The 20,827-nt window shown below is 40.0% G+C and overlaps 1 protein-coding gene across 10 annotated transcripts in view; it reads right to left on the bottom strand.

Moving 5' to 3' along the window:
- Positions 1-20,827, bottom strand: part of nek9 (NIMA related kinase 9) — a 135,723-nt gene that overhangs the window by 35,569 nt on the left and 79,327 nt on the right. For 9 of the 10 annotated variants that reach the window (XM_087140043.1, XM_087140027.1, XM_087140029.1 and 6 more), the window contains 8 exons: positions 15,139-15,339; positions 14,740-14,786; positions 14,011-14,172; positions 12,833-12,941; positions 3,939-4,100; positions 3,449-3,622; positions 2,804-2,866; positions 1,507-1,694 (listed from right to left, as the gene is read on the bottom strand). In XM_087140043.1, coding sequence (XP_086996169.1) covers positions 1,507-1,694; positions 2,804-2,866; positions 3,449-3,622; positions 3,939-4,100; positions 12,833-12,941; positions 14,011-14,172; positions 14,740-14,786; positions 15,139-15,339 — 1,106 coding nt within the window. Of the gene's footprint in view, positions 1-43; positions 1,364-1,506; positions 1,695-2,803; positions 2,867-3,448; positions 3,623-3,938; positions 4,101-12,832; positions 12,942-14,010; positions 14,173-14,739; positions 14,787-15,138; positions 15,340-20,827 lie in introns of those variants that run through there. The other variant, XM_087140071.1, reaches the window with a different exon arrangement.

Genomic DNA, 20,827 nt, shown 5'->3' with positions numbered 1-20,827 from the left:
CTGAAATAAGAGGCAAAATGAAAAAAACTAAAGGCATTTAAATTTTCAAGAGTACTTTATCTGATCTCATCACATCGTTCAGTGGTAGACACATTTGTGCATTGGTTCTTCAGTCTGCTTATGTCAAAACAAGCCAAGGTTGTGGAAGACAGCATGGCATAAGTTGTTTTCTACAGATTGTTTTAAGTAAAAGCAAAATCTACAAGCAACAGTATATTAATGACACAGGTCACAAAAAGTAATACAGATACAAGTTATTTGAATACAGCCTTACATTTTACAAAAGAACATGAAGGTGTGCTGGAAGGATAAGAGGCCATCTCGTTATTCTCAAAGAATTCCAGACAGGTCACCATTTGCTGGCCCATTTCCTACACCTATGACCCCAAAAACGAGGTTTCAAGTGCAAACACATCTTTCCTGCCCCACCACACCATTGTTCGTTTCTGAATCATGACAATTTTCCAGAAGAGACTGAATTGGGCTGTTGCAAACTGACTAGAAAAGAGGTGTTCCCACAAAAAAAGAAAGATAATTTTTTAAAAAGGCCCAAAATTTTCCCGCTCTTGCTTCAATCACAAACAACAGTCCCAAGCTAGCCAGCTCTGAAACAAATTTTTCCAAACCCTCTTTAATTCATTTACAAGAAACCTGACAGCATAAAGAAGAAACCAGTCAGAGCTAAACTCAACCAAATAAAACATGAAAACTCTCTCCCTTCTGATGAAAACTCAGACAACATGCTTGAATTATTTTTTTTCTTGGATTAATAACTTCTGTCCAATTAAGGTTTGTGTATAAAAAACAACAGCATGATTAAGGAATAAGGCATTTCCAAAGTGTGAGTCCAATCTAATCATAATCCAATATCAACACAGCAGCTAATGAGTCCATGAATGTATGAACATGCATTTCTGCAATTTCCTAAGAACAAACCAGCCTCACTAACAAGAAGTAAACTGGTTTCATGACTTGACACTAGAAACGAAACTGTACATGACCTAATGATTCTCTGCCAAACATTTCCATCCTGAATGAGCTTGATACGGAAATCACTTTGGCTGTAGTCAATCATGCCATTGGCGAGCTTAAATAAAAGTCCCTTAGGTGTTGATGGCATTCCCCCACCCAAGGTTCTGAAGTGTTTGCACTCCAGTAAGACCTACATGTAACATATGCAAACATAATCACTCTTTACAGAAACAAAGGTAGCAGATAAGATGACAACAACGGCGGCATTCCCTATTGAGTATCACCAGCAAGGTCCTTGCCTGTGTGCTACTTCCCAGGTTGTAGGTCCTCGCCAACAGAAATCCAGTGTGGATTTTGCACATCTCATTCCATTGTCGACACAGAGTTCTCCCTGAGACAGTTACAGAAAACATGTATCGAGCAGCAACAACAGCATCATATTCATTGACTTGTGCTCCATCCTTGGCAGCTGCCATCCTGCAGCTCTGTTACAATCGGCGCACAGCTAGTCAAGACAATATCACTAATACTCACCTCAGCTAACCATGGTGGCATACTATCATCTCCCTTCCTTGAGTTTGTATCACTAGAGCCTGTGATTGCCAGCACATCCTGCTCATCTTCATTACAAGTTACAGCCCCTTCACTGTCAGCATTATCAGAAATGTAACTTTCACTAGTAAAGACGCTATCATCCTGACTGGGTTCTGATAGCTGAGAGCCTGCAAAAACAAACAAAATCTCCTTAATTCTCCATAAATGAGAAAATACAGATTTGCCAAGAAAGAGTTGTAAAAATTATGATATAAGTTCACCTTGCAAAATAAGCAGGGGGTCTGTACTAGAACAGCTCTTAAATTTCTGCATACAAGTTGATAAAATAGAAGCATGAACACCGATGTGCTCTCCTAATGGACAGTGAATTTAAAGACTCCTTAATTTAACTGATTCAAAGTAAACTAAAAAAGTATGAGATACACAGTGAATATTTTCTTAAATGGTATCTTTAATTAAATGCGACAAAACCAAACAGTAAATTCCAGTTTAAGAGTTATATTATTTTAGAGTTGCTCAAACTGTGAAGAATCCATGGGTGAGGTGTTAAAAAACAAACACTGAATTATTTATCTTATGGTATCAACTTATTCGGTAACCAGTACATGAAGTCATTACAACAGTGGCACCACGTTTGCAAAGGTGGTACCAGTACACGTACACCTGTTTTTTTGCCTCTTCAATCAAAAAAGTGCTGTAATTGGCCAAAACGTATGCACACATGAAGTTTAAGAATGTGCCCCAGACTGTGGGGCCACCGCAGTACTGGTATCTCTTCACATTAGTCTATACCAGAACTAACATCCCTCGGTAATTAGTGGACCACTTCTGGTTTATATTCCACTTGTATGATATCCTATATCAAAGCAGTACACAATACTGATAGCTTTGAGGTTTATGGTAAACAAGCATCTTCAGGTGATCTGTAGTGCGTTCCATTTTCCTGAAGTAAAAACATTATTTTAATTCATGTTTACCCATTGATTCTGCAACTTCAAACTAAGACTTGTGCAACTGACCTCTATTTGAATTTCAAATAAACTGAAATGTCATTTGTACATTTCAAAGTTCCCCTTGGTGAAAAGTTTGTGTCCATTCTGAATCTTACATGCATAAAGTACAGGAGTAGGACACAAAACTCCAGTGGTTGATAGAATAGCAGTTGCCAGTTTGATGTGGCAATGACTGAAAATACCACTGAACCACCACAAGTAGAAAGAGGCCAATAACAATACAAAAAGTGCAACGCTATAATTTAATGAGTAGAAAAATTTACCTCTGCTTGAAGTGAAGCTGTCTTGGTGAGGAGAGCGAATAGTTTTAGATTTCAGAACTTTTTCTACATAAAGAAAAAGATGGAAAAACAAATATGTTGAGAGTAAACCTGGTTTAGATGGATTTAGATTGATACTGAAAAGTGTCAGATTGGACTGATTATTTTACCTGGAATCCAACAAAACCTGACTATGTGTTCAACTTGTTTAAAATGCAGGAAGTTGTCTGTCATAGCTACATGTAATAAACTGGCACAGGTAGTAGGGTTTTTTTCATGCAAGACAACTGGTGACTTACTGTATCTCACCAAATGCCATTTTTAACTGCTGTAGTTAACTTATGATATAACAAATTAACTGTCTGGCAAGGCATTGCCAAAGCGCAGATTTAATTTTAAACTCCCAAACTAAGTGCAGCACAAGAATGAGGCTTTTTAGTACACTAACAAATGTGTGGGTTGGACACATGATACAGAATTTACAACTACCGGTAAATACAGACAATTGATCTTGGAGTTGAAAGATCTGTTATGTGTACCACATTCCTTGTTCCCACGAGGTGGTTCTTTGCTATGTTCACTATATGAGAGTAACATTTTGGTATCAAAACATGGGTACCTCCTGAACACATTTCCATTGAAACTTACCAACAATGACAATACAATGCCAATGTCTGCATGATACATCTGACACAAAGTGTAGTGACCCAAATATGGGCTTTGGCGTGGGAACAGCCATTTTCTTACGATGGGTAAGGCTTGGATCAACAGGTATGCCCAGTCTACCACTCTCTACATTCCCAAAGGAGTAGATTTGATTATCTGTTATTGATAGATATATAAAATCATTAGTTTCGACAAATATCAACATTTTGGAATTAATGGTTTTGAAAAACTACTAAAAGTATTGTCCAAAAGTCATGTTACCCATCCCATAATACATGGATTGCACAGTATCATAAACTTGAGCTCAGGTTAAATATTTACATAATTGGTAGTTTTCATAGGATTGAAGACAGTGTTCCTCTAGATTAGACATTACTAGAATTCCACCTCTTGGAGGCGGTCAATTGTAAGTGAACACAACAATGTCAATTGTGCATGTTTCCTTTGGTCCCTGTTCAAAGGTTGAACTTACCCTTGGTTGCAATGACTGTAAAACCATCCCCACATGCAGCACGTAGTACCTGTTTACTACTAAGTACACCACTGATTTTATTGACTCCTGATCTGGGCTTGCAGTCTCCAACACCCAGCTGACCATGCTTGTTCAGACCAAATGTGATTAACCGACCAGTATCTTTGAACAATGAAAACAAATTGGGAATTTCAATCACAATTCATAAAAATCAAAGAATTTACACAAAGGGAAAATAAACCAAACTGGTCATGACAACTAATCACAGCTGGTAGAAAGGAAACTTTTAATCCAGCCCTTTGTTGGTGGCTCCTTCTGGTGTGTGCAAATGGGCCACTGAAGTTCGTCTCTGTGTACTTGAATGGTAATGCTTACCAAATGAAGCTTCCATTATGTGTTGCAATACACGTTCTTGCACAAACATGGAATTTAACTTCTCCATTATTTTTGTTTAGGGATACTTTTGTAAGGTCACAGGTTCAAATACCATTCCAGTCAATTTCTCTGCAAATCTCTACAAATAAGTACACTTTTACCGTACAATAAACTCCAGAAATCTTTCTTTTGCTTTTGTGAAATGACAGCATACAGTGTAGATTGATTTCATCTGAATTATTTGAATTGTGGAATAGTTTGTTTTATGCATCTCTCCTAACCCACCTCAATCCTCCAAGTCCCCTGGGTGGTTTTGGAGGATTTTGGAGGACTGAGGATGATGATTTGAACACTGGAGGAGTTTGGAGGATTGAGGATAAATGGTGATTGAAGCATGGAGGATTTCGAAGGATTGAAGATGAATGCTGATTTAAAAGCTGGAGGATTTTGGAGGATTGAGGATGAATGGTGAATGAAGTACTAAAAATCGGTCAAACAGTGGTGCATGTGGTCACACATAACACTGTTCACAACATACATGTACCCAAGGACAGTGTTACGTTGTTCACTGCTGCTGGTCATAAATTGCACAAGCTTCAACTGCAGTGTGTTAAAACAATGTCTGCTTTGTTTATTACAAATGTAAAGCCCTTAGCCAACTCTGCAACAAACAGCTTCAGCCCAGCAACCAACCTGATATGCCCAACTCCCCCCCAAAACAAAAGAGACACCCCCCCAAAAAAAGTAGGGCCATGGAGGATTGAGGATTCGGGTGCCCTTCATTTTGTACATAACCCCCAAATTTAACTGGAGGATTTTGGAGGATTGAGGATGAATGCAGTTTTTAAAGTGGGGCAATTGGAGGATTTGGGGGGATTGAGGATGTGCCCTAGTAAAAAGGCCCTAGTGGGTTAGGGTTAATACTGAAGTAACTTTTGCACTGTTCTTCAAAACCCTTTTTAATAGCTGCAGGGGTTCACAGGTTGACACAAGCTGCATGCTCTAAAGTTCCACTCTTCTTCTACTCTCTTACACTGAGTTACCAAGCACAAACCTTTGAAGGAATTTGAACACGCACACTGTACTGAAGTGTGGGAATCCCTGAGCAAAAATGAAAAGGCAATGCCCAAGAGTTCACTTCTCAGAAATAGAACTTCTCAAATTATATTTCATTTACTCTAATTACCAAATGACGTTTTTTTACTTACAATATTTCAAGCACCAATGCAAAGGGCCGATACCTGATTTTCCTGAATAATCTTTATATTCTATGAATTACAGGTTTAAAAAATGCATATTTTCAGACAAAGTCTGTCATCATCATATTAGGAGTAAATAACTACTGATGAAGTTTGCACAGTTCATAACTACAAACGATACCTACAAACTGTGTGCCACAAATTGAAACAGTAATGAAACCTACAGCTATTAAATCTTCAGTGAAAGCGTGTCAATTTGATGTCAACCACAGGCTTAAAATATCTCTCAACTAGCAAAAATGGGTGCATGGCCATAATTTCTGTTTCAAGAAAGGTGCCATTTTTAAAAAGTACGGGCAAACTACCACATAAGCCACAGAGGGTACTTTCTTTGGCACACTGTTCAAAAACCACTATTAAGCAGAGTTCATTGTATGTTTTCCATTAACCTAGTAAAATCCCCCAGCCCATTTTGCCAGGGCACATCCTCAATCCTTCAAAATCCTCCAACAGCCCTCCTCCCAAATCCTCCATTATTTCTTGAATATGTTAAAAAACAGTAAATGCTTCGCACTATTTCCATGCACCATCCATGTGTTACAATCCATAGTGTCCAAGTTATATCCTTCACACCAACATCACTCCACAGATGTGTACACAAGGTTGACCTACTTCCAACAATTTCATGTTTAGTCAGACATCAACAAACTTTCTGTACCCAGTTATTGATTTCTATAGGCTCTGCCAGTCAGCGTCTGAACTAGAATTGTTCCTGATGACCTCTATATTTCAGTGTAAATAAGGGAGTAAGTATGCGCTTGACCGGTCTTAAACATGTGTTTAAGGCTGGCTCGGGAGAATGAGTGGGACAAATGCTCAAATAAATTTGTGCTTGGCCAGTCTTAAATGTTAATCTAAGACCAACGGTCATTAAACATTAGTTTAAGACCAGCCGAGCACATATTTATTCCCATTCGTAAATGAAGGGATTAAATGAAAACTTACCTGTTTGAAATTTAATCCAAATTTTATGAGAAAGGGCGAGCAAGAGATTATGTGAGATTCCAGCCACGCGCATGTGAAGTCATAATTGAAAACCAGATATGAGGTCAGATGAAAAACCTTATCCCAGTTACAACTGAAGGGATCAATGAGAACTTGTCCTATTGATAGAGAAATAGGGCGGGAGAGGCGGGCACGTAATCTCTCGCTCACCCTTTCTCATAAAATTGGGATTAAATTTTAAACAGGTAAGTTCTCATTTAATCCTTTCATTTTATTTCAAAATCTCGCGAGAGTTTCTGTGAGATGTTGACAGGTATCTGGCCGCATATCCAGTATGGAGTCTGTATGGGCGATTCTTTGGCATAGGATAACACTTCACAAAACCAAGTACATGTGATTTTGTGGTACACTAGTGTTTTAATACAGCTGTTAAACTCCAACACACGGCTTTCGTCTGTGCCATACAAACTGTAAAAGAAAAATACTGTTTTTCTTTCTAGCTTAAATGTAGCTGTGTCATTAACTCGCACCAAACATTAGTGACAACTGTCTTTGACTACCTATCCAGGCTCCAATCAAGTGATCACTGTATACTTATGTGGCAATCACCGCCAACTACAACACCTGTATAAACATTGCCTTCTGCAACATGATATATCAATCAAGCAATTCCAAGTTAAGACATGAACAAATACAATCTATAGTCCATGGTGGGTTACAAGATGACTGGAATCGCAAAATACACGTCCAATATTCGATGACGCCAGGGAAGATCAATATTTGTCTCCTCACTAATGCTTATGACATACCGCATCAGCATTGAACCATGGTAATGCTCTGGAATTACCCAAGAGACAGCCAACATATAGGAACCATTAGGTCAATAACAATATATGGACGGAACTATTCACAGACAATCCATGTGAGTCATTTAAGCACAACTGTTAAGCAATGCATGTCACATTTCCTGAGGTGCCCAAGTGGTTTGTTGTAGAACTTCTGAAAGGTGGTCTCTGATGCCCAACCTGCAGTCTGAATGATATCAGGGATTGGGCATTCTGTTTGCAGCGGATGCGGCAGCTGGTCAGGTGGAGTGAGCCTTGAAGCATGAAGTGTCCACACCCGCTTGAGGCAACACTATATTGATCCATCTTAAGACAGAGTCCTTACTGACAGCACCGTGTGGGAGCCTGTAACTGATTAGAAGCTGGTTTTCTTTGCTTTGACCCTGATTCCTCAGCGAACTGGTTCGTGCCAGGTAGTGTTTAACCACTACCAGCCGGGGACTCCAAAATCGGAGCTGTATGGTTTATATGTGTGGCCAGGGTCTCCGACCTCGGATAAAGGAAACAGGGCCCTGTAACAAAAGACCGTACTCCGAACAAAAGACCAGGCTGCTGGGCATTACCGGCATTTTTCACCCTCAAAAGTGGTGATAATCCAGCGTTATTTTGAACCTGTACACCAGGGTTTGGGGCATTTAGAGCAAGCGGATTACCACCGGGGACAAAAGCTCTCCACCACCGCAGCGGTGAGCCACACAGCACCGCTGCATGCTAATCTGGCCCCTATTGAAAAGAGGTCAGCAGTGCACTGAGCCAGGTTCGTGAACAAAAGACAGTTGTATAACACCGCACAATCTGGGCTCTGTTTACAAGGCTGCAGGCCTGGCTGAAATATTCAGGTGTCAATGAAGGTCACCTGTCAACTTAGAGTAGTGCCTAAAGATTACTCAGTGCGGCTATAAACGACTGTTAAATGGAATGATGAATTGTTGAAGGATTTTGAAAACGGAAAAAATGATAGTCATGCCGGCCCAGCATCATCAACGTTGAAAAATGCCCCGGCACGAAGTGGTTAAGGTAGGTGTACACACAAAGGCGTCTGTCCGGGGGATAAGCTTTAAGTTTGATGATCATTCCAGTGTTCCCTGGTTTACTTTGCTAGAGCAGATCCTGGATGAAGATGGCAGAGCTGGCTTTCAGCTGCATCTTGTCCAGGTGTAGTTTGTGTAACGTCTGTGTTCTCTGAGCTGTAACCAATGCCAGAAGCATGACAAGTTTCAATGTCAGTTCCTTTAGTGAGAGTATGTGGGCAGGAGACAGTTTACGCAAAAAGTCAAACACATCCCAGACCAAAGTGTACCTTGGGGCTGGAGATCTCCGGGTATATGCCCCTTTCACGAATCTGACAATAAGGGGGTGTGTACCCACTATTGCATCCCCCCCCCGTAAGACTACAAAGGATGAAAGCGCACTTCGTGCAACGTTAAGCGAGTTGTAGCCTAGTCCTCGTTCAAAAAGATCGGTCAGGAATGTCACAATGTCCACTGCATTTGCCTGCAGAGGATTTGTTTTCCTTGCACTGCAAAAGTCAGGCCATCGCTCGATGTATCCGCTGTACTGCTTCCTGGTTGACTGTCTCCAAGAGGAGAGGATAATGTCGGCAGATGTCTTTGGAGTACTTTCGATGGATTGCCGGACAACCTACAACAAAGGAGTCAAGTTTCTGGTTTAGTGGGTGGTAATTACCAGAAACAGGCTGGGTGAGTAGATTGCATTTTTTGGGCATTGCAACAGGTATCTAAATTAACAGGCTAAGCATTTTGGGGAACCATGTCTGGGTAGGCCATTTTGGGATGATCAGAATTCCTTCTGCTTTGTCTGAAACTATCTTTTGTAAACATTTTCCAATTAGGCAAAAGGGTGGGAAAGCATAAAATTACAAAAAAAACCAGCTCATAGACAGTGCATCCACTGCCTCAACTTCTGGGTCGGGTTTCCACGATACATATCGGGGAAGTTGGGCATTTAACCGCGTAGCAAAGATATCTATAACTGGCCTGTCAAAGAACTCCCATAACTGATTAAATATCTTCTTATCGAGCATCCACCCTGTTTCATCTTGGAATTCTTGTGACTTTTGATCTGCTACAGTGTTTTGTACCCCAGGTAAATGGGCAACCGATATCCAAATGGCTCTTTCTACACATCACTTCCACAATTGCTCAGCCAGTGAGTTGCAGATCTCTGATTTTGAACCCCCCCCCCATTTGGGCAATGTAGGCTACTGCTGTGGTGTTACCAAAATTCAATTTAACATGGATAATATGCATGCTCCCACAAAAGGATTTCAGGGCAAAAAAGGCTGCTAGGAGTTCAAGATAATCTCATTTTCCTCTACTCTCCTAGATTCAGTGCTGTTCCAATGACCCCCTGTGTGGGTGGAGCCATTGGTAGCCCCCCCATCCTTTCCCTGATGCATCTGACGCGAGTTCCACATCAGGTCTGCCTCTACAAAGAGTGACAACAGAACTATCAATATTTCGAATCAACCAAAGCAGTTCCTCCTTTGCGGGTGGAGACAAGTACATACATGTACACCTGTCAAATTGGCCATATTTCACATTCAGTGCCAAAGTTTTCTCCTTCTCCAGCTGTCTGTAGTGTAATGGCCCATATTGCACAGCCAGGAATGAGGCTACTAACTTGCCTATAACCTTAGCCACCTGTCTATTGTGTATGTGGATGCATCTAGTAGGGACTGGCAAACCACTTTAAGTTACCTGCTTTTTGCAGCTGGCAGGACAACTTTCATTTTCATAGAGTCAATTATAAGTCTTAAATATTCTATCTCTTGTCGAGGGGTGAACACTGATTTAGTGGGGTGTATGATAATGATTAATCCTAGTCCTGCCAGCATTTGTGCTGTGACTGCTTCCTCCTTTGAGGGTGCCACAATCAGCATGTCTTCTATGTACCCTGTAATGATATGCCCGATGGTTCGTAATCTGGAGAAAGGGGCTTCAATATCTTGGTGAAGAGGCGCGGCCCTGAACTCAACCCATTAGGGAGGGCTTTATACTGGTATAATTCATTGTTCCAGCAAAACTTGAGGAAGTTTCTACATCCTACAGCAATGGGCACTGAATAGTAGGCATCTGTAAGGTCGAGTGAGGTCATATAGCAGTTTTCAGTTATGAAATTCATTGCACTTTCAAAAGTGTCCATTTTGAAGTGTTTGTATTCAATATACTCATTCAAAGATGACAAATCTAATATCATCCGCATGCCTCCATCTTTCTTTCTGCAAGTGAAGATGTTCGAGACATACTGATCATACTCATAACATGTCTTCTCAATGATCTCTTTTTGGAGGAGGTTATTTATTTCCTCCCCAACCCCCTGCCGTTCCTCGTATGTCAGTTTGTAAGGCACTGGGGCAAAAAGCTGCCTCGGGGGTGGACCTAATTTTCCAACCTCCAAGTGATAGCCATTGATGGCCTCTCAACTCACTTTGTCTGAGGTTAGGCTTTCCGATTTTCTGCTAAATAGCCTCAATTGACCACCTACATGTTCATGTTTTTTCTGTAAATGCATATTACAGTTACATCTCCTTTGGTGTGTATACCTACCTCGACTGCGGTAGGTCTTGCCCGGCCTGCCAGGTATAAATCATCCAGGTTGGTTTTTTAGCCTGGCTGTTCTTTTGTTGGACTTGGGTGTACTGTCTCCCTTGATATTGGTTGGTGCGGTGGCGTGGGAACTGTTTCAGCTTCAGCTGAGTGTGGCTCCCCTCCCCTAAATAAAGGAACTTTGTTAGTTCCAGAGGTATGTCCACCTGTTTTCCAGCCTGCAGCTTGGAAACGTTTGTTTGTATAAGGGTGAAAAATCCCCTCGTTGTTGGCATGCGAAGCGCATCGCCCCCATTGTTGCCTTCTGCTCCTCACAGAGCTCTTTTCCCTGTTTTCCCACTGTGTCACCTTCGTTGATGGTCTGCACAAGTGGGCATATTTTTGGTTCAGGTCTGGGCTGATGTGCTCCTTACAGAGACTATTCAGTTCAAGTTGGCCGGGACCATCTCCCTGTCCAAAGGTTAATGGACCCTTAAAGGCATGAGCAAGAGCAGTGACCCCCTTTATGAGGGGTTTCTGCACCCTTTGAAGCTTCAGGTCTCTGGAGCGGGTTTTAGCTGAGACATTGTCCCAGATTTGTGGGTTTACTTTGGGCACTGCTAAAGCCTCACAGTTACTGGGGCACTGGTATGAGTCTGCAGTGTCATTCAGATTCTTTTCTTCCAGTTTTTCTGTTAGAAGAAAAGTTAGACTGTTCGCTATGTCCTCCTTAACAGGATTACCAACCCCAGACGGAACAGTAAATGGGGAAGCAAACCCTTTGTCCGTAGGCAGTGCCTGTGGTGTTGCAGTCTGGTTGGAGTCAGCCTGCTGTGCCTGTGATTTGGAGTCTGGGCTTTGTTGGTTCATGGACATTAGTCCACTAGCACAAGCAGGTTCAGAAACCATGTCATCATCAGATGGGTCACACAAATTGACCTCCTCAGTAGTACATGTATTCTCTGTGCCTGCATTGTTATTGTAGCTAGCGGTGTCATCGTCAGCCGCCGTCATGTAAGGCGCCAGTGCACCCTTGATCATGCCTTGGAAACTCTGTGTTTTTTCCGCCTGCATCGTCCGTAGACTTGCTAGAGCATGCCTTTTTTGGCATTGACTGGTCCGAGTTGCTCAAACTCGTCGGCTTGGTTGGCATGCGCGGCGGCAACATCTTTGCGCTTGCAGTGGTTGAGGCATCAGTGTATGTTACATGCATGTTAGTTGTGACAACCACCGTGCTTATACATGTGTGTAAAGTAGTACTGGTGCAAGCCGCCTGGTTTGACCGGGTGTTATTGCCCGAGTTTATCAGTTGTTTCCTGACAATTTCTGCAGACTTTGATTTTCCTATTGTGTCAATGATTATCACAGAGTGAAATCAGGCAAACAAAGGTTCTCATGCGCTGAAGATTACTTCAATGATCGTGGTTAAAAGTATCGAAAATTGTTTCGCAGTTACCACTGAAGCTGCGCCGTAGCGTAATGACTGCGCATGTGCGTGGCTGGAATCTCACGGAATCTCTCGCGAGATTTCGAAATAAAATACCTTTTTCAGTCACAAAGTCAAAAGAAGTCAATATATGATAGATTTCCAACAATTTTAGCAGAGTTTACTTTCATTTCCTGTCTATTTCATGGTGAATTTCTCGTGAAAGTTGTCCTGAAGAATCTCCATATATGGACTTGGCGCACATGTGGCACATTCTGCTTTTCGCATCACATGCAGATTCTTAACCATTAGGGATGACTCTTATATCCAGGTGCCAGAGCATTTTTTATGCAGCAGGCATTATAAAATCTCAGCAGGCATTATCAAGTGTTAATGCATGGTCACGTTGCACGTTGCTGAATAGGGAAACTGTCTGAAGTATTTAAGAATAGATAGTAATATGAACATTAACATCTCAGCATAATAGTAAACCTACCATCTATGACAGCAGAGTGATCCTTTCCAGTGGATACTGACATTATGTGATATCTGTTTAGTGGCTTTACAATAGCAGGAATATCTTTGCATGGAATGTCATAGCTTTCCTGAAAATAAAATCATTAACAAGATCATTCATACGCATGTAACTATATCAAAATTCAGCCCACCTGACAAGAACTGGACTTGGAATTTTTGAAAACCTCCAATTATGAAGGAATCTTGAACCCGGAAATTTATATAAAGCAATCTACATGTAAACACTACACTGATAGTGACCTTTAAGAATGATCGGTAATAAACTTTACCTGATGACCTAACTGACATGCAATGCAATGCAAACTGGCACTGTTAATAAAAAAGATGTTACAAAAGCCTTCATGTATTTCGTGTCAATCAAGCATGAACATTTGCTGCATAATAATAACTCTGCAACTATCGTGTAGTATGAAAGCACACATTCCAGGTATATTGCCGTTACTTAAACAAGAAGTTAAAGAGTTCAAAATCTCAGAAATTACAACATGCCATTGGTACATTTGAATTTACACAAAGAGTTGGACCATTATCCAAAAACTCTCTGATAAATTTTTTGTCATTCAAGTAGAGAAATGACTTACAAAACAATACATTCAATAAGAAAAGATATGTATACGTCGCAATAAGAGTAAGATTAATATGTATGTGGATGGTTATCCTGTCCCTCTAGCTCAATGCAGCCACATACAGTAATTTCGCTTATTGAATGAAGCACAGTTACGTGTATGTCAGAGTTTTCATATAGAAAAATTACTGATAATTGTGCATAAAGTACCAATTTTCAAAAAACAAAATGCAAACCTAACTGACCAACCAACAAAAGAAACAAAACTCATAACCAAAGATCCAAAGACTAATACAAAAACAAACACACACACAAACAAAAACACAAAGACCAAATTGAACGACCAGAACAAAATAGCAAGACCAATTGACCAAGACAAAAAGGACCATAATGACCAAGACAAAAAAAAAATCAAAACCAAAACTAGAAGTAATCTTGACCCGACCTAAGCCACAAAAAGGAAAATGCTATTAAACTGAATGTTTGTCACCTCTGGAGTATCACGTGAAATTTATGAAATTTCTAGACTGTAAATCAGTAACCAGTTTATTCAACAATATACATGTACGTACCTTGACCTGACGTTTCTTGAGACCTTTGGTAACGGTGTTGAAACCAAGCTTGTTGTTTTCATTACTTCCACAAGCCAATACCTTACCATCAGTGGTGACAAAGAATGTCCCATCAAAGCCTGCACATACTGAACAGATGGTTTTATTGCCGCAAATGTGTACCTAAATAACAAGACACAATAAACTATCTATGAAAGGATATCAACTTATCAGGCTTATTCATCTTAAAAGTAACTCTCCTTCTTTGTGATTTTTTAACCTTCTGAGTCCTCCAGAACCACACAGTTGCGGAAGATGATGGAGACTGCAACCAACCTGATTTGTCTCAGTTGTTTCTGAAAGATTTAAATAATATGAGTTTCTGGTGCATTTTTAAGGACTGAAGTACAATCCTCATTAGCTGTCACTGTTTTGGGAAATCTGAGGTAAGGATTTATCATTTTCACACAACTCATCTTAAGTTACAATTTCAAATAGGTTTAAAGCCACCAATTGCAGAGCTTTTGCAAATTTTTTTTAGCATGACAATTGAAACAATGAATCTAAAACTAGCATTCTTAACTCTCTGAGGATTAAGTGTGAATATAATACCATATGACCAGCATGGGCCTATCAAGTGTAGTGACATACAGCAACATCTAGACCTTTGAACCTCTTTTCCCCAAACAATACAAAACAAGGATTTTAACCAACATTTCAGAGCTTTGAACATTCTGTAAATGACCTTACTTTCTGAGGTAAACTATGATCATCTTCACTGCCAAGGCCAAGGCGACCTGTAAGGGATAACATACAATGTACATGGAGACTTAACATCATATCATGAAATATAATTTGCAACTCGATTAACTCCAAAGGTGTTTGTCTGGACACAGTAAGCCTCAGTTTATCCTAGAAACACTGACAATAAACAGTAAGATGGTGGTATGAGAACATTTTCTTAGTTGGTGAAACTACATGTATTGACAAATAAAACCCTATGGTACATGTTCCAATGATACAATTTTTTTTCGAGTTCTTAAGATATCTGCAATGTCTTCACTTATAGCCAACAGCTGAGGCATGTTTCATGAAATGCATAAACAAATAAAAATAACACATTTCTGCAGCCCTAACACACAAACTTACCAAACTCTCCACATCCCCAGGAATACACCTCCTTGTCTTTAGTCAGAGCAACAATATGACTTTCTCCACAAGACACCTGCTCCACAGGTTTACTACTAAATAACTCTACAAGGATTGGTTCAGTCACTTCATCACCTTCGGCATTATCACAGCCAAGGCAGCCATAGTAATCAGATCCAAATGTATAAAGCTCACCATCATCTATATACAATGTACACAAAAATTAGAAGTCATTCTTCATCTAGAAATGTTACCAATGACTAACCATATTCCAATCAGTGCTGAAACCGTACTGTTGTGTCAATGTGTAGGGGTGTGCTCTGAGCATTAACTTGTACAATTCTAAAATTCTTATGCAGAACTTTTCTTTGAGTCTTGGAAACATTAAGACTAAGATTATTAAGACTGTTTCAACTGCAGTTATACAATAAGTCACAATACTGATGTAGAGCCCATTTTCTGGATTCCTGATACTATACTTAAACACCGACATACTCGTGATCTTGAGTAAAATACATGTACAACACTGCTATTACCAACACAATGGGTCAACAAAAATATTCTGCATAGTGGTAGTTCGGAGAAGCGACTTTTAGCCAACTACAGTTGTGCCCAAAATTATTCATACCCTTTGGAAAATATACTTTTCTAAATTCTTCATTTGTAAAAGCTATTATGTTGGTACTTCCACTATATCTTTTGTCTATTTGTTACAGTACACAAACCCACATGTGTGTTGGTTAAACTTAATAATAATAATAGATACAGCCCACATTTCTTTTTTGCTCCTGGTTAAAACTATTCATACCCCAGATTTACATACCCTAGTCCAAAGTCTCTTCTTAACCACTTTGAGCCCGATTTAAGGGTCATAGGCTTTATACACGAAGCCAAGGAGCCCAAAGCCGGACAAAAGAGCTTTGCCTTGTAACAAAAGACTATACTTGCAGCAAAAGACTGAGCTACTGGGAATTGCCAACATTTTTTTATATGTCAAAAGTGGAGGAAATCCATCATTGTTTTGAAAGATTATACCACTGTTTGGGATATGCAGCGCGATCGGATTACCACCAGGGGCGAAAGCCCTCCAATGCTCAAATGATGAGAAATACAATATTGCTGCATGCTAATCTTGCCCCTATTGAAAGCTGCCAGCAGCACACTGTGCCGGTTTCAGGAACAAAAGAAACTTACATAACACTGCACAATCCGGGCAAATTTTGCAAGGTGGCAGGCCTAGCTGAAAACATAGAGGAAGGACACAGGAGTTTGAACTGCCCGAGCTGTAACATCTGGCCAATTACCGCTTTCGGGCATGCCTGGTATGTCCATAGCCAGAGCGCAGCGAACGCTTGCTACGCACCATCTGTTTCCCAATCACGAAACCCCTTTGTACCCTATGATCGCCGCCGCAATTTGTCGATGGTAATTGCATCCTTAAAACTTCATGTACCGAGGTACAGGAAATTGAATATTTATGTCTTTGTTGGTGCTTGGTATGATCTCATGACAAAATCAAATTTAATGTTTGCACAGTTGCTTGCATTAAGCTATGTGCCCTAAATCTTTATGTGCAGTCATTGCCCTTAATGAACTCTTTCTTCTGGAGTTATTTTGGGAATAAATAGCCCAGTTGTTTACAAGTTTTTGCATTTTGTTTAAATCATTTTCATTATGGCATTTGTACAAAAGCGTATTTTATGAGATTTCCTGATCACTCCCTGTAATGAAATGGCGCATTTTTTTCCTAATGAACTAAGCTTTCCAGTAGAAGTAGTAAACATTTTGTTGGCCAGTCTTAGTCAAATTTGTATCAAGCCTTTGAACACTGATGTATTGGGCAGAGAAGAATAAAATTGCAAACTTTGCATGGATAATGGAACAGTGTATCAAAATTTTAAAAGCATATTTACGATGGCAAAAGTGGGTCTAATATCAAGATTTTTCTCTATTTCCTGGTCACATTGATAAATTGTATTAAATTGCCAGCGAAAACCTACAAGTATTACTAGGATATTACTGGCCGCGCTTGTCCAGCCAAGATGCAGGCAGTAACTGGGCATTTCTGGAATGTTTTCTATTATTCGTCTGACTCGGCAGCGACCATCATTGAACACTTTGAAGTGCCTGAGCTGCAACTCCTTCTTTGTCCTTCCTCTATGCTGAAATACTCGGGTGTCAATAAATGTTTTCTGTCAGATTTGAGTAGCCACCAGAAAGTTATTCGTGTGGACATATGAAGCAAACTATGGGACAGAGAGAACCCCCCCTTTGTGCTGGTCATTATTATACCGGTATCTCAGGAATTCTTTTCAGACATCAAGGGGGATGTGTTAAGTGACAATAGGCTGGAGTGTATGTAGGGATTTGACTTGTGGGAGGATACCCCTCTGTCTCATTTCGTGCCTGGTATACGTGTGGGTGTAAATGTCCAGTAAATGAAGTTGTGAACTTCAAAAAAAATTTCAACACAGAAAAAAAGAATTACCCAGCTCAGCAGAATCAACATAGATAAATGGGCCCAATGCGAAGTGGTTAATAGTCAATAACATAACCTTTGTTCTTGATGACGGCCTCAAGACAGTTCCTACAAGTGTCCACAAGCTTTCTGCATATCTCTGTGGAATACTGGCCCACTCTTCCTTGGTGAAAGCCTCTAGCTGGGTCAGGATGGATGGTCTCCTGGTCGTCACTTTAGTTTTCAGCTCCCTCCACAGATTCTCTATCGGATTTAGGTCAGGACTTTGAAATGGTTATTCCAGTACATTACATGGACACCATTATCATTGAACCACTGCTTTTACTACCTTGGTGGTGTGCTGGTAGGTCCAATCAGGTCCAAGCTGGAGTTTCTCGCTAGACGCTTTTACATTGTTATCAAGGATTTAAAATAATCCTCCTTTTTCATGCCCTGTATCTTAATGAGGTTCCCAGTGCCACTAGTAGAGAAGCAACCCCATAGTATTATGTTGCCACCACCATGCTTTACCGTTGGGTCTGTGTTCTTCAGCTTGTAAATGTATGTTTCTCTTTGCTTCCTCAAGACGTAGGCAATATCCATGTTTTGTCTCATCAGACCATAGGACTGATGACCACAAGGTAGTATCTTGATTCAAATGTGCTCTAGAAAATGCCAGACGAATCCCCTTATGTTTCTCTCTGAGTAGTGGTGTCTTCCTGGGCCTGCATCCGTGGAGACCTCCTTTGTGCAATACTCGCTGGATGGTTGCCTGTGACACCTTCATCTCTACCTTGTCAAGGGCATCGATTAAGGCCTTGGTTGTGATACATGGGTTGTTGTTGGCCTCCTGGCAGATTTTTCTTGTGAGTCTGGGAGATTCTTTGCATTTCCTGCCAAGCCCATTGAGTTTTTTTTTTTACTGTGTTGAACCTCTTATACTTTCTGATGAAACTCTGCATTGTTGCAACAGGACTTGGAATTCCCTTTTAGCCGTTGCCTTCTTTATGGGCATTCATGATACGCTCGCGTATATCCTCACTGAGTTCTTTCTTCTTGGCCATGGTGACAAGTAGCTGAGAATGATCTGAAAAGTTTTCTTCTTTTTACACTCTTTGGGGGGAGATAGTATTTCATCAGCATCTTAAACATAAAGTCATCAAAAGAAGGTATTTATTCTATTGGAACATCTTGAAATAGCTTCATGCCAAAGATTCTTTCAGTCACAGAAAGTGAAATTAGCAGTATGAATGAAGGACATTTTTTGGGGGGATTTTGATTGGGGTATGAATAATTTTGACCAGGAGCAAAAAGAAAAAAAAGGGGGCCGTATCTAGTATTATACAAATTAAGTTTAGCCAACGCATGTGGGTTTGTGTATTGCAACAAATAGTGGTAGTACCAGCATAAAACCTTTTAAAAATGAAAAAATTTAATTTTGAGCAAAACTATATACATCCGGTCCCTACCTATTCAAACATGTGATGGCCTTCATCACAAACATGTTTGTATTCGTGAAGATTTTTGGCCAACACTTCCATCTTACACATACAATGAATTCTGTATATAATATTTGTCAATTTTTGGGTTACTCTCACTGGAAGCTGAATCTTGAGGTGAAATGAAATTTCTTTAAGACTCTGCACAAATAGTATGCTACATGCAGTAGTGTTACAGTGGTTACCAGCGATACACTTCGGGGTTTCTGCAATATTTTTTTTTCTACTACAAACCTTGGAAATGTAACTTTGTGTTTTAATTATTTTGAAGTTTGGTTTTGCTGTTTTCACATAGTATATTGGTGCTTTTATGTTTTTGTTGAAAGCCAAGTTCAATGGTCAAGAGCAAAATGTGATGTCATTCCAAGTAGAAAATATTGATGTTGCAATATTGCAATGTTGTGTAAGTATATTGTACATGGCAGTAAGCCAAAAAATAACCCATCTTAGAATGCTTTTCAGTGAGCGAATTTTGAATTCACAATTTGAGCAGAAAAAAATTTCAACTGAACGGTCTTTGCTCTGAATGGCATCAAAGCAACAGCACTCTCAACGGTCTGGAAAAGCACAGACAATTTTAAACTTTTTAAATAAGTGGCTTTCAATACACAACCCTAAAAAAGTCTTATTTTTCATACACTCAAGAAAAGTATAAAGTTGCACAAAAATTCACCTATAAATATTCACTACTTGAATCCTTTCAAGATGTATTTTTGCATTGGGGAGATGTTAATTTTATATAACGGGTTTTGCCCTTACCCAACGTATATTAATAAGCACTGTATGCTCAGTGCTTGTCCGAGAGCTTGCGAAAAAACCTCATAAGCTTACTCGGGTGGGACTCCTGCTTACTAGTGCAGACTACATCTTGAAAATAGCTGCTGCTTCACCTGACTCGGACTGGCCAGCCGACCCCGGCAAGCTCGGTGGTCGAGTGGTTAAGACATCTGCATTAGTAAGCAGGAGGTTGTGGGTTCGAGTCCCACCTAAGTAAGCTTGTGAGGTTTTTTTTCGCAAGCTCTCGGACAAGCACTGAGCATACAGTGGTTATTAATATACGATGGGTAAGGGTAAAACCCGTTACATAAAATTACTTGAACCCTCTTGAACAGTTGCAACAGAAACGAAGGTACAGTGGCTAACTTGGATATGTAAATCATTGTCGAAAACAATCGGATAATGCAAAATATTTGCAAGTCACAATTATTATGTACCATATAAACCAAAAGTTTATATTAAACAGAAGGTAGATACACATGTCTGTGTACCTACCTTCCATTTTATATGAATTTCTCCAAGACCAAACTTCCAACCTTTGTATTGATCAAGTGCAATGAGATTTTTCTGTATAAATGTTCCCAATGCCTGGCCAGTGTACTGTCTATGTACATGGCTGTTTGTGCATATAAATACTTGTGCATGTACCCACAATAAGGATCACGTGTTGATACTTTTCCTTTACTTACAGAGGTAGGCAAAAGAAAACCTTCTTTCCCCAGTTATAACCTTTAAACAAGAAGTGGCAAGACAATCTTTCAAAATTAACATGAAAAAATTGAACAGTTGTCCTATTTATGGCCAGAAATATATCCCAAAAATGGGCTTCGGTGAGTCCCTTTAACACCAATTTCAGAAACACTCATTGTGTATTAATGATATGCTGGTGACCTTAAAACATCATATGGGAAATACAGTTGTAAACAGTGTGTATGTTCCACACAAGTCTCGTAGC

The sequence above is a fragment of the Acanthaster planci genome, linkage group LG01, assembly GCF_054643075.1.
Source record: "Acanthaster planci isolate LZ-2023a linkage group LG01, COTS_SCS, whole genome shotgun sequence".
In the NCBI taxonomy this organism is placed as follows: domain Eukaryota; kingdom Metazoa; phylum Echinodermata; class Asteroidea; order Valvatida; family Acanthasteridae; genus Acanthaster; species Acanthaster planci.
Note: the sequence above shows the minus strand (reverse complement) of the source record. Positions and strands in the feature narration are given on the sequence as shown.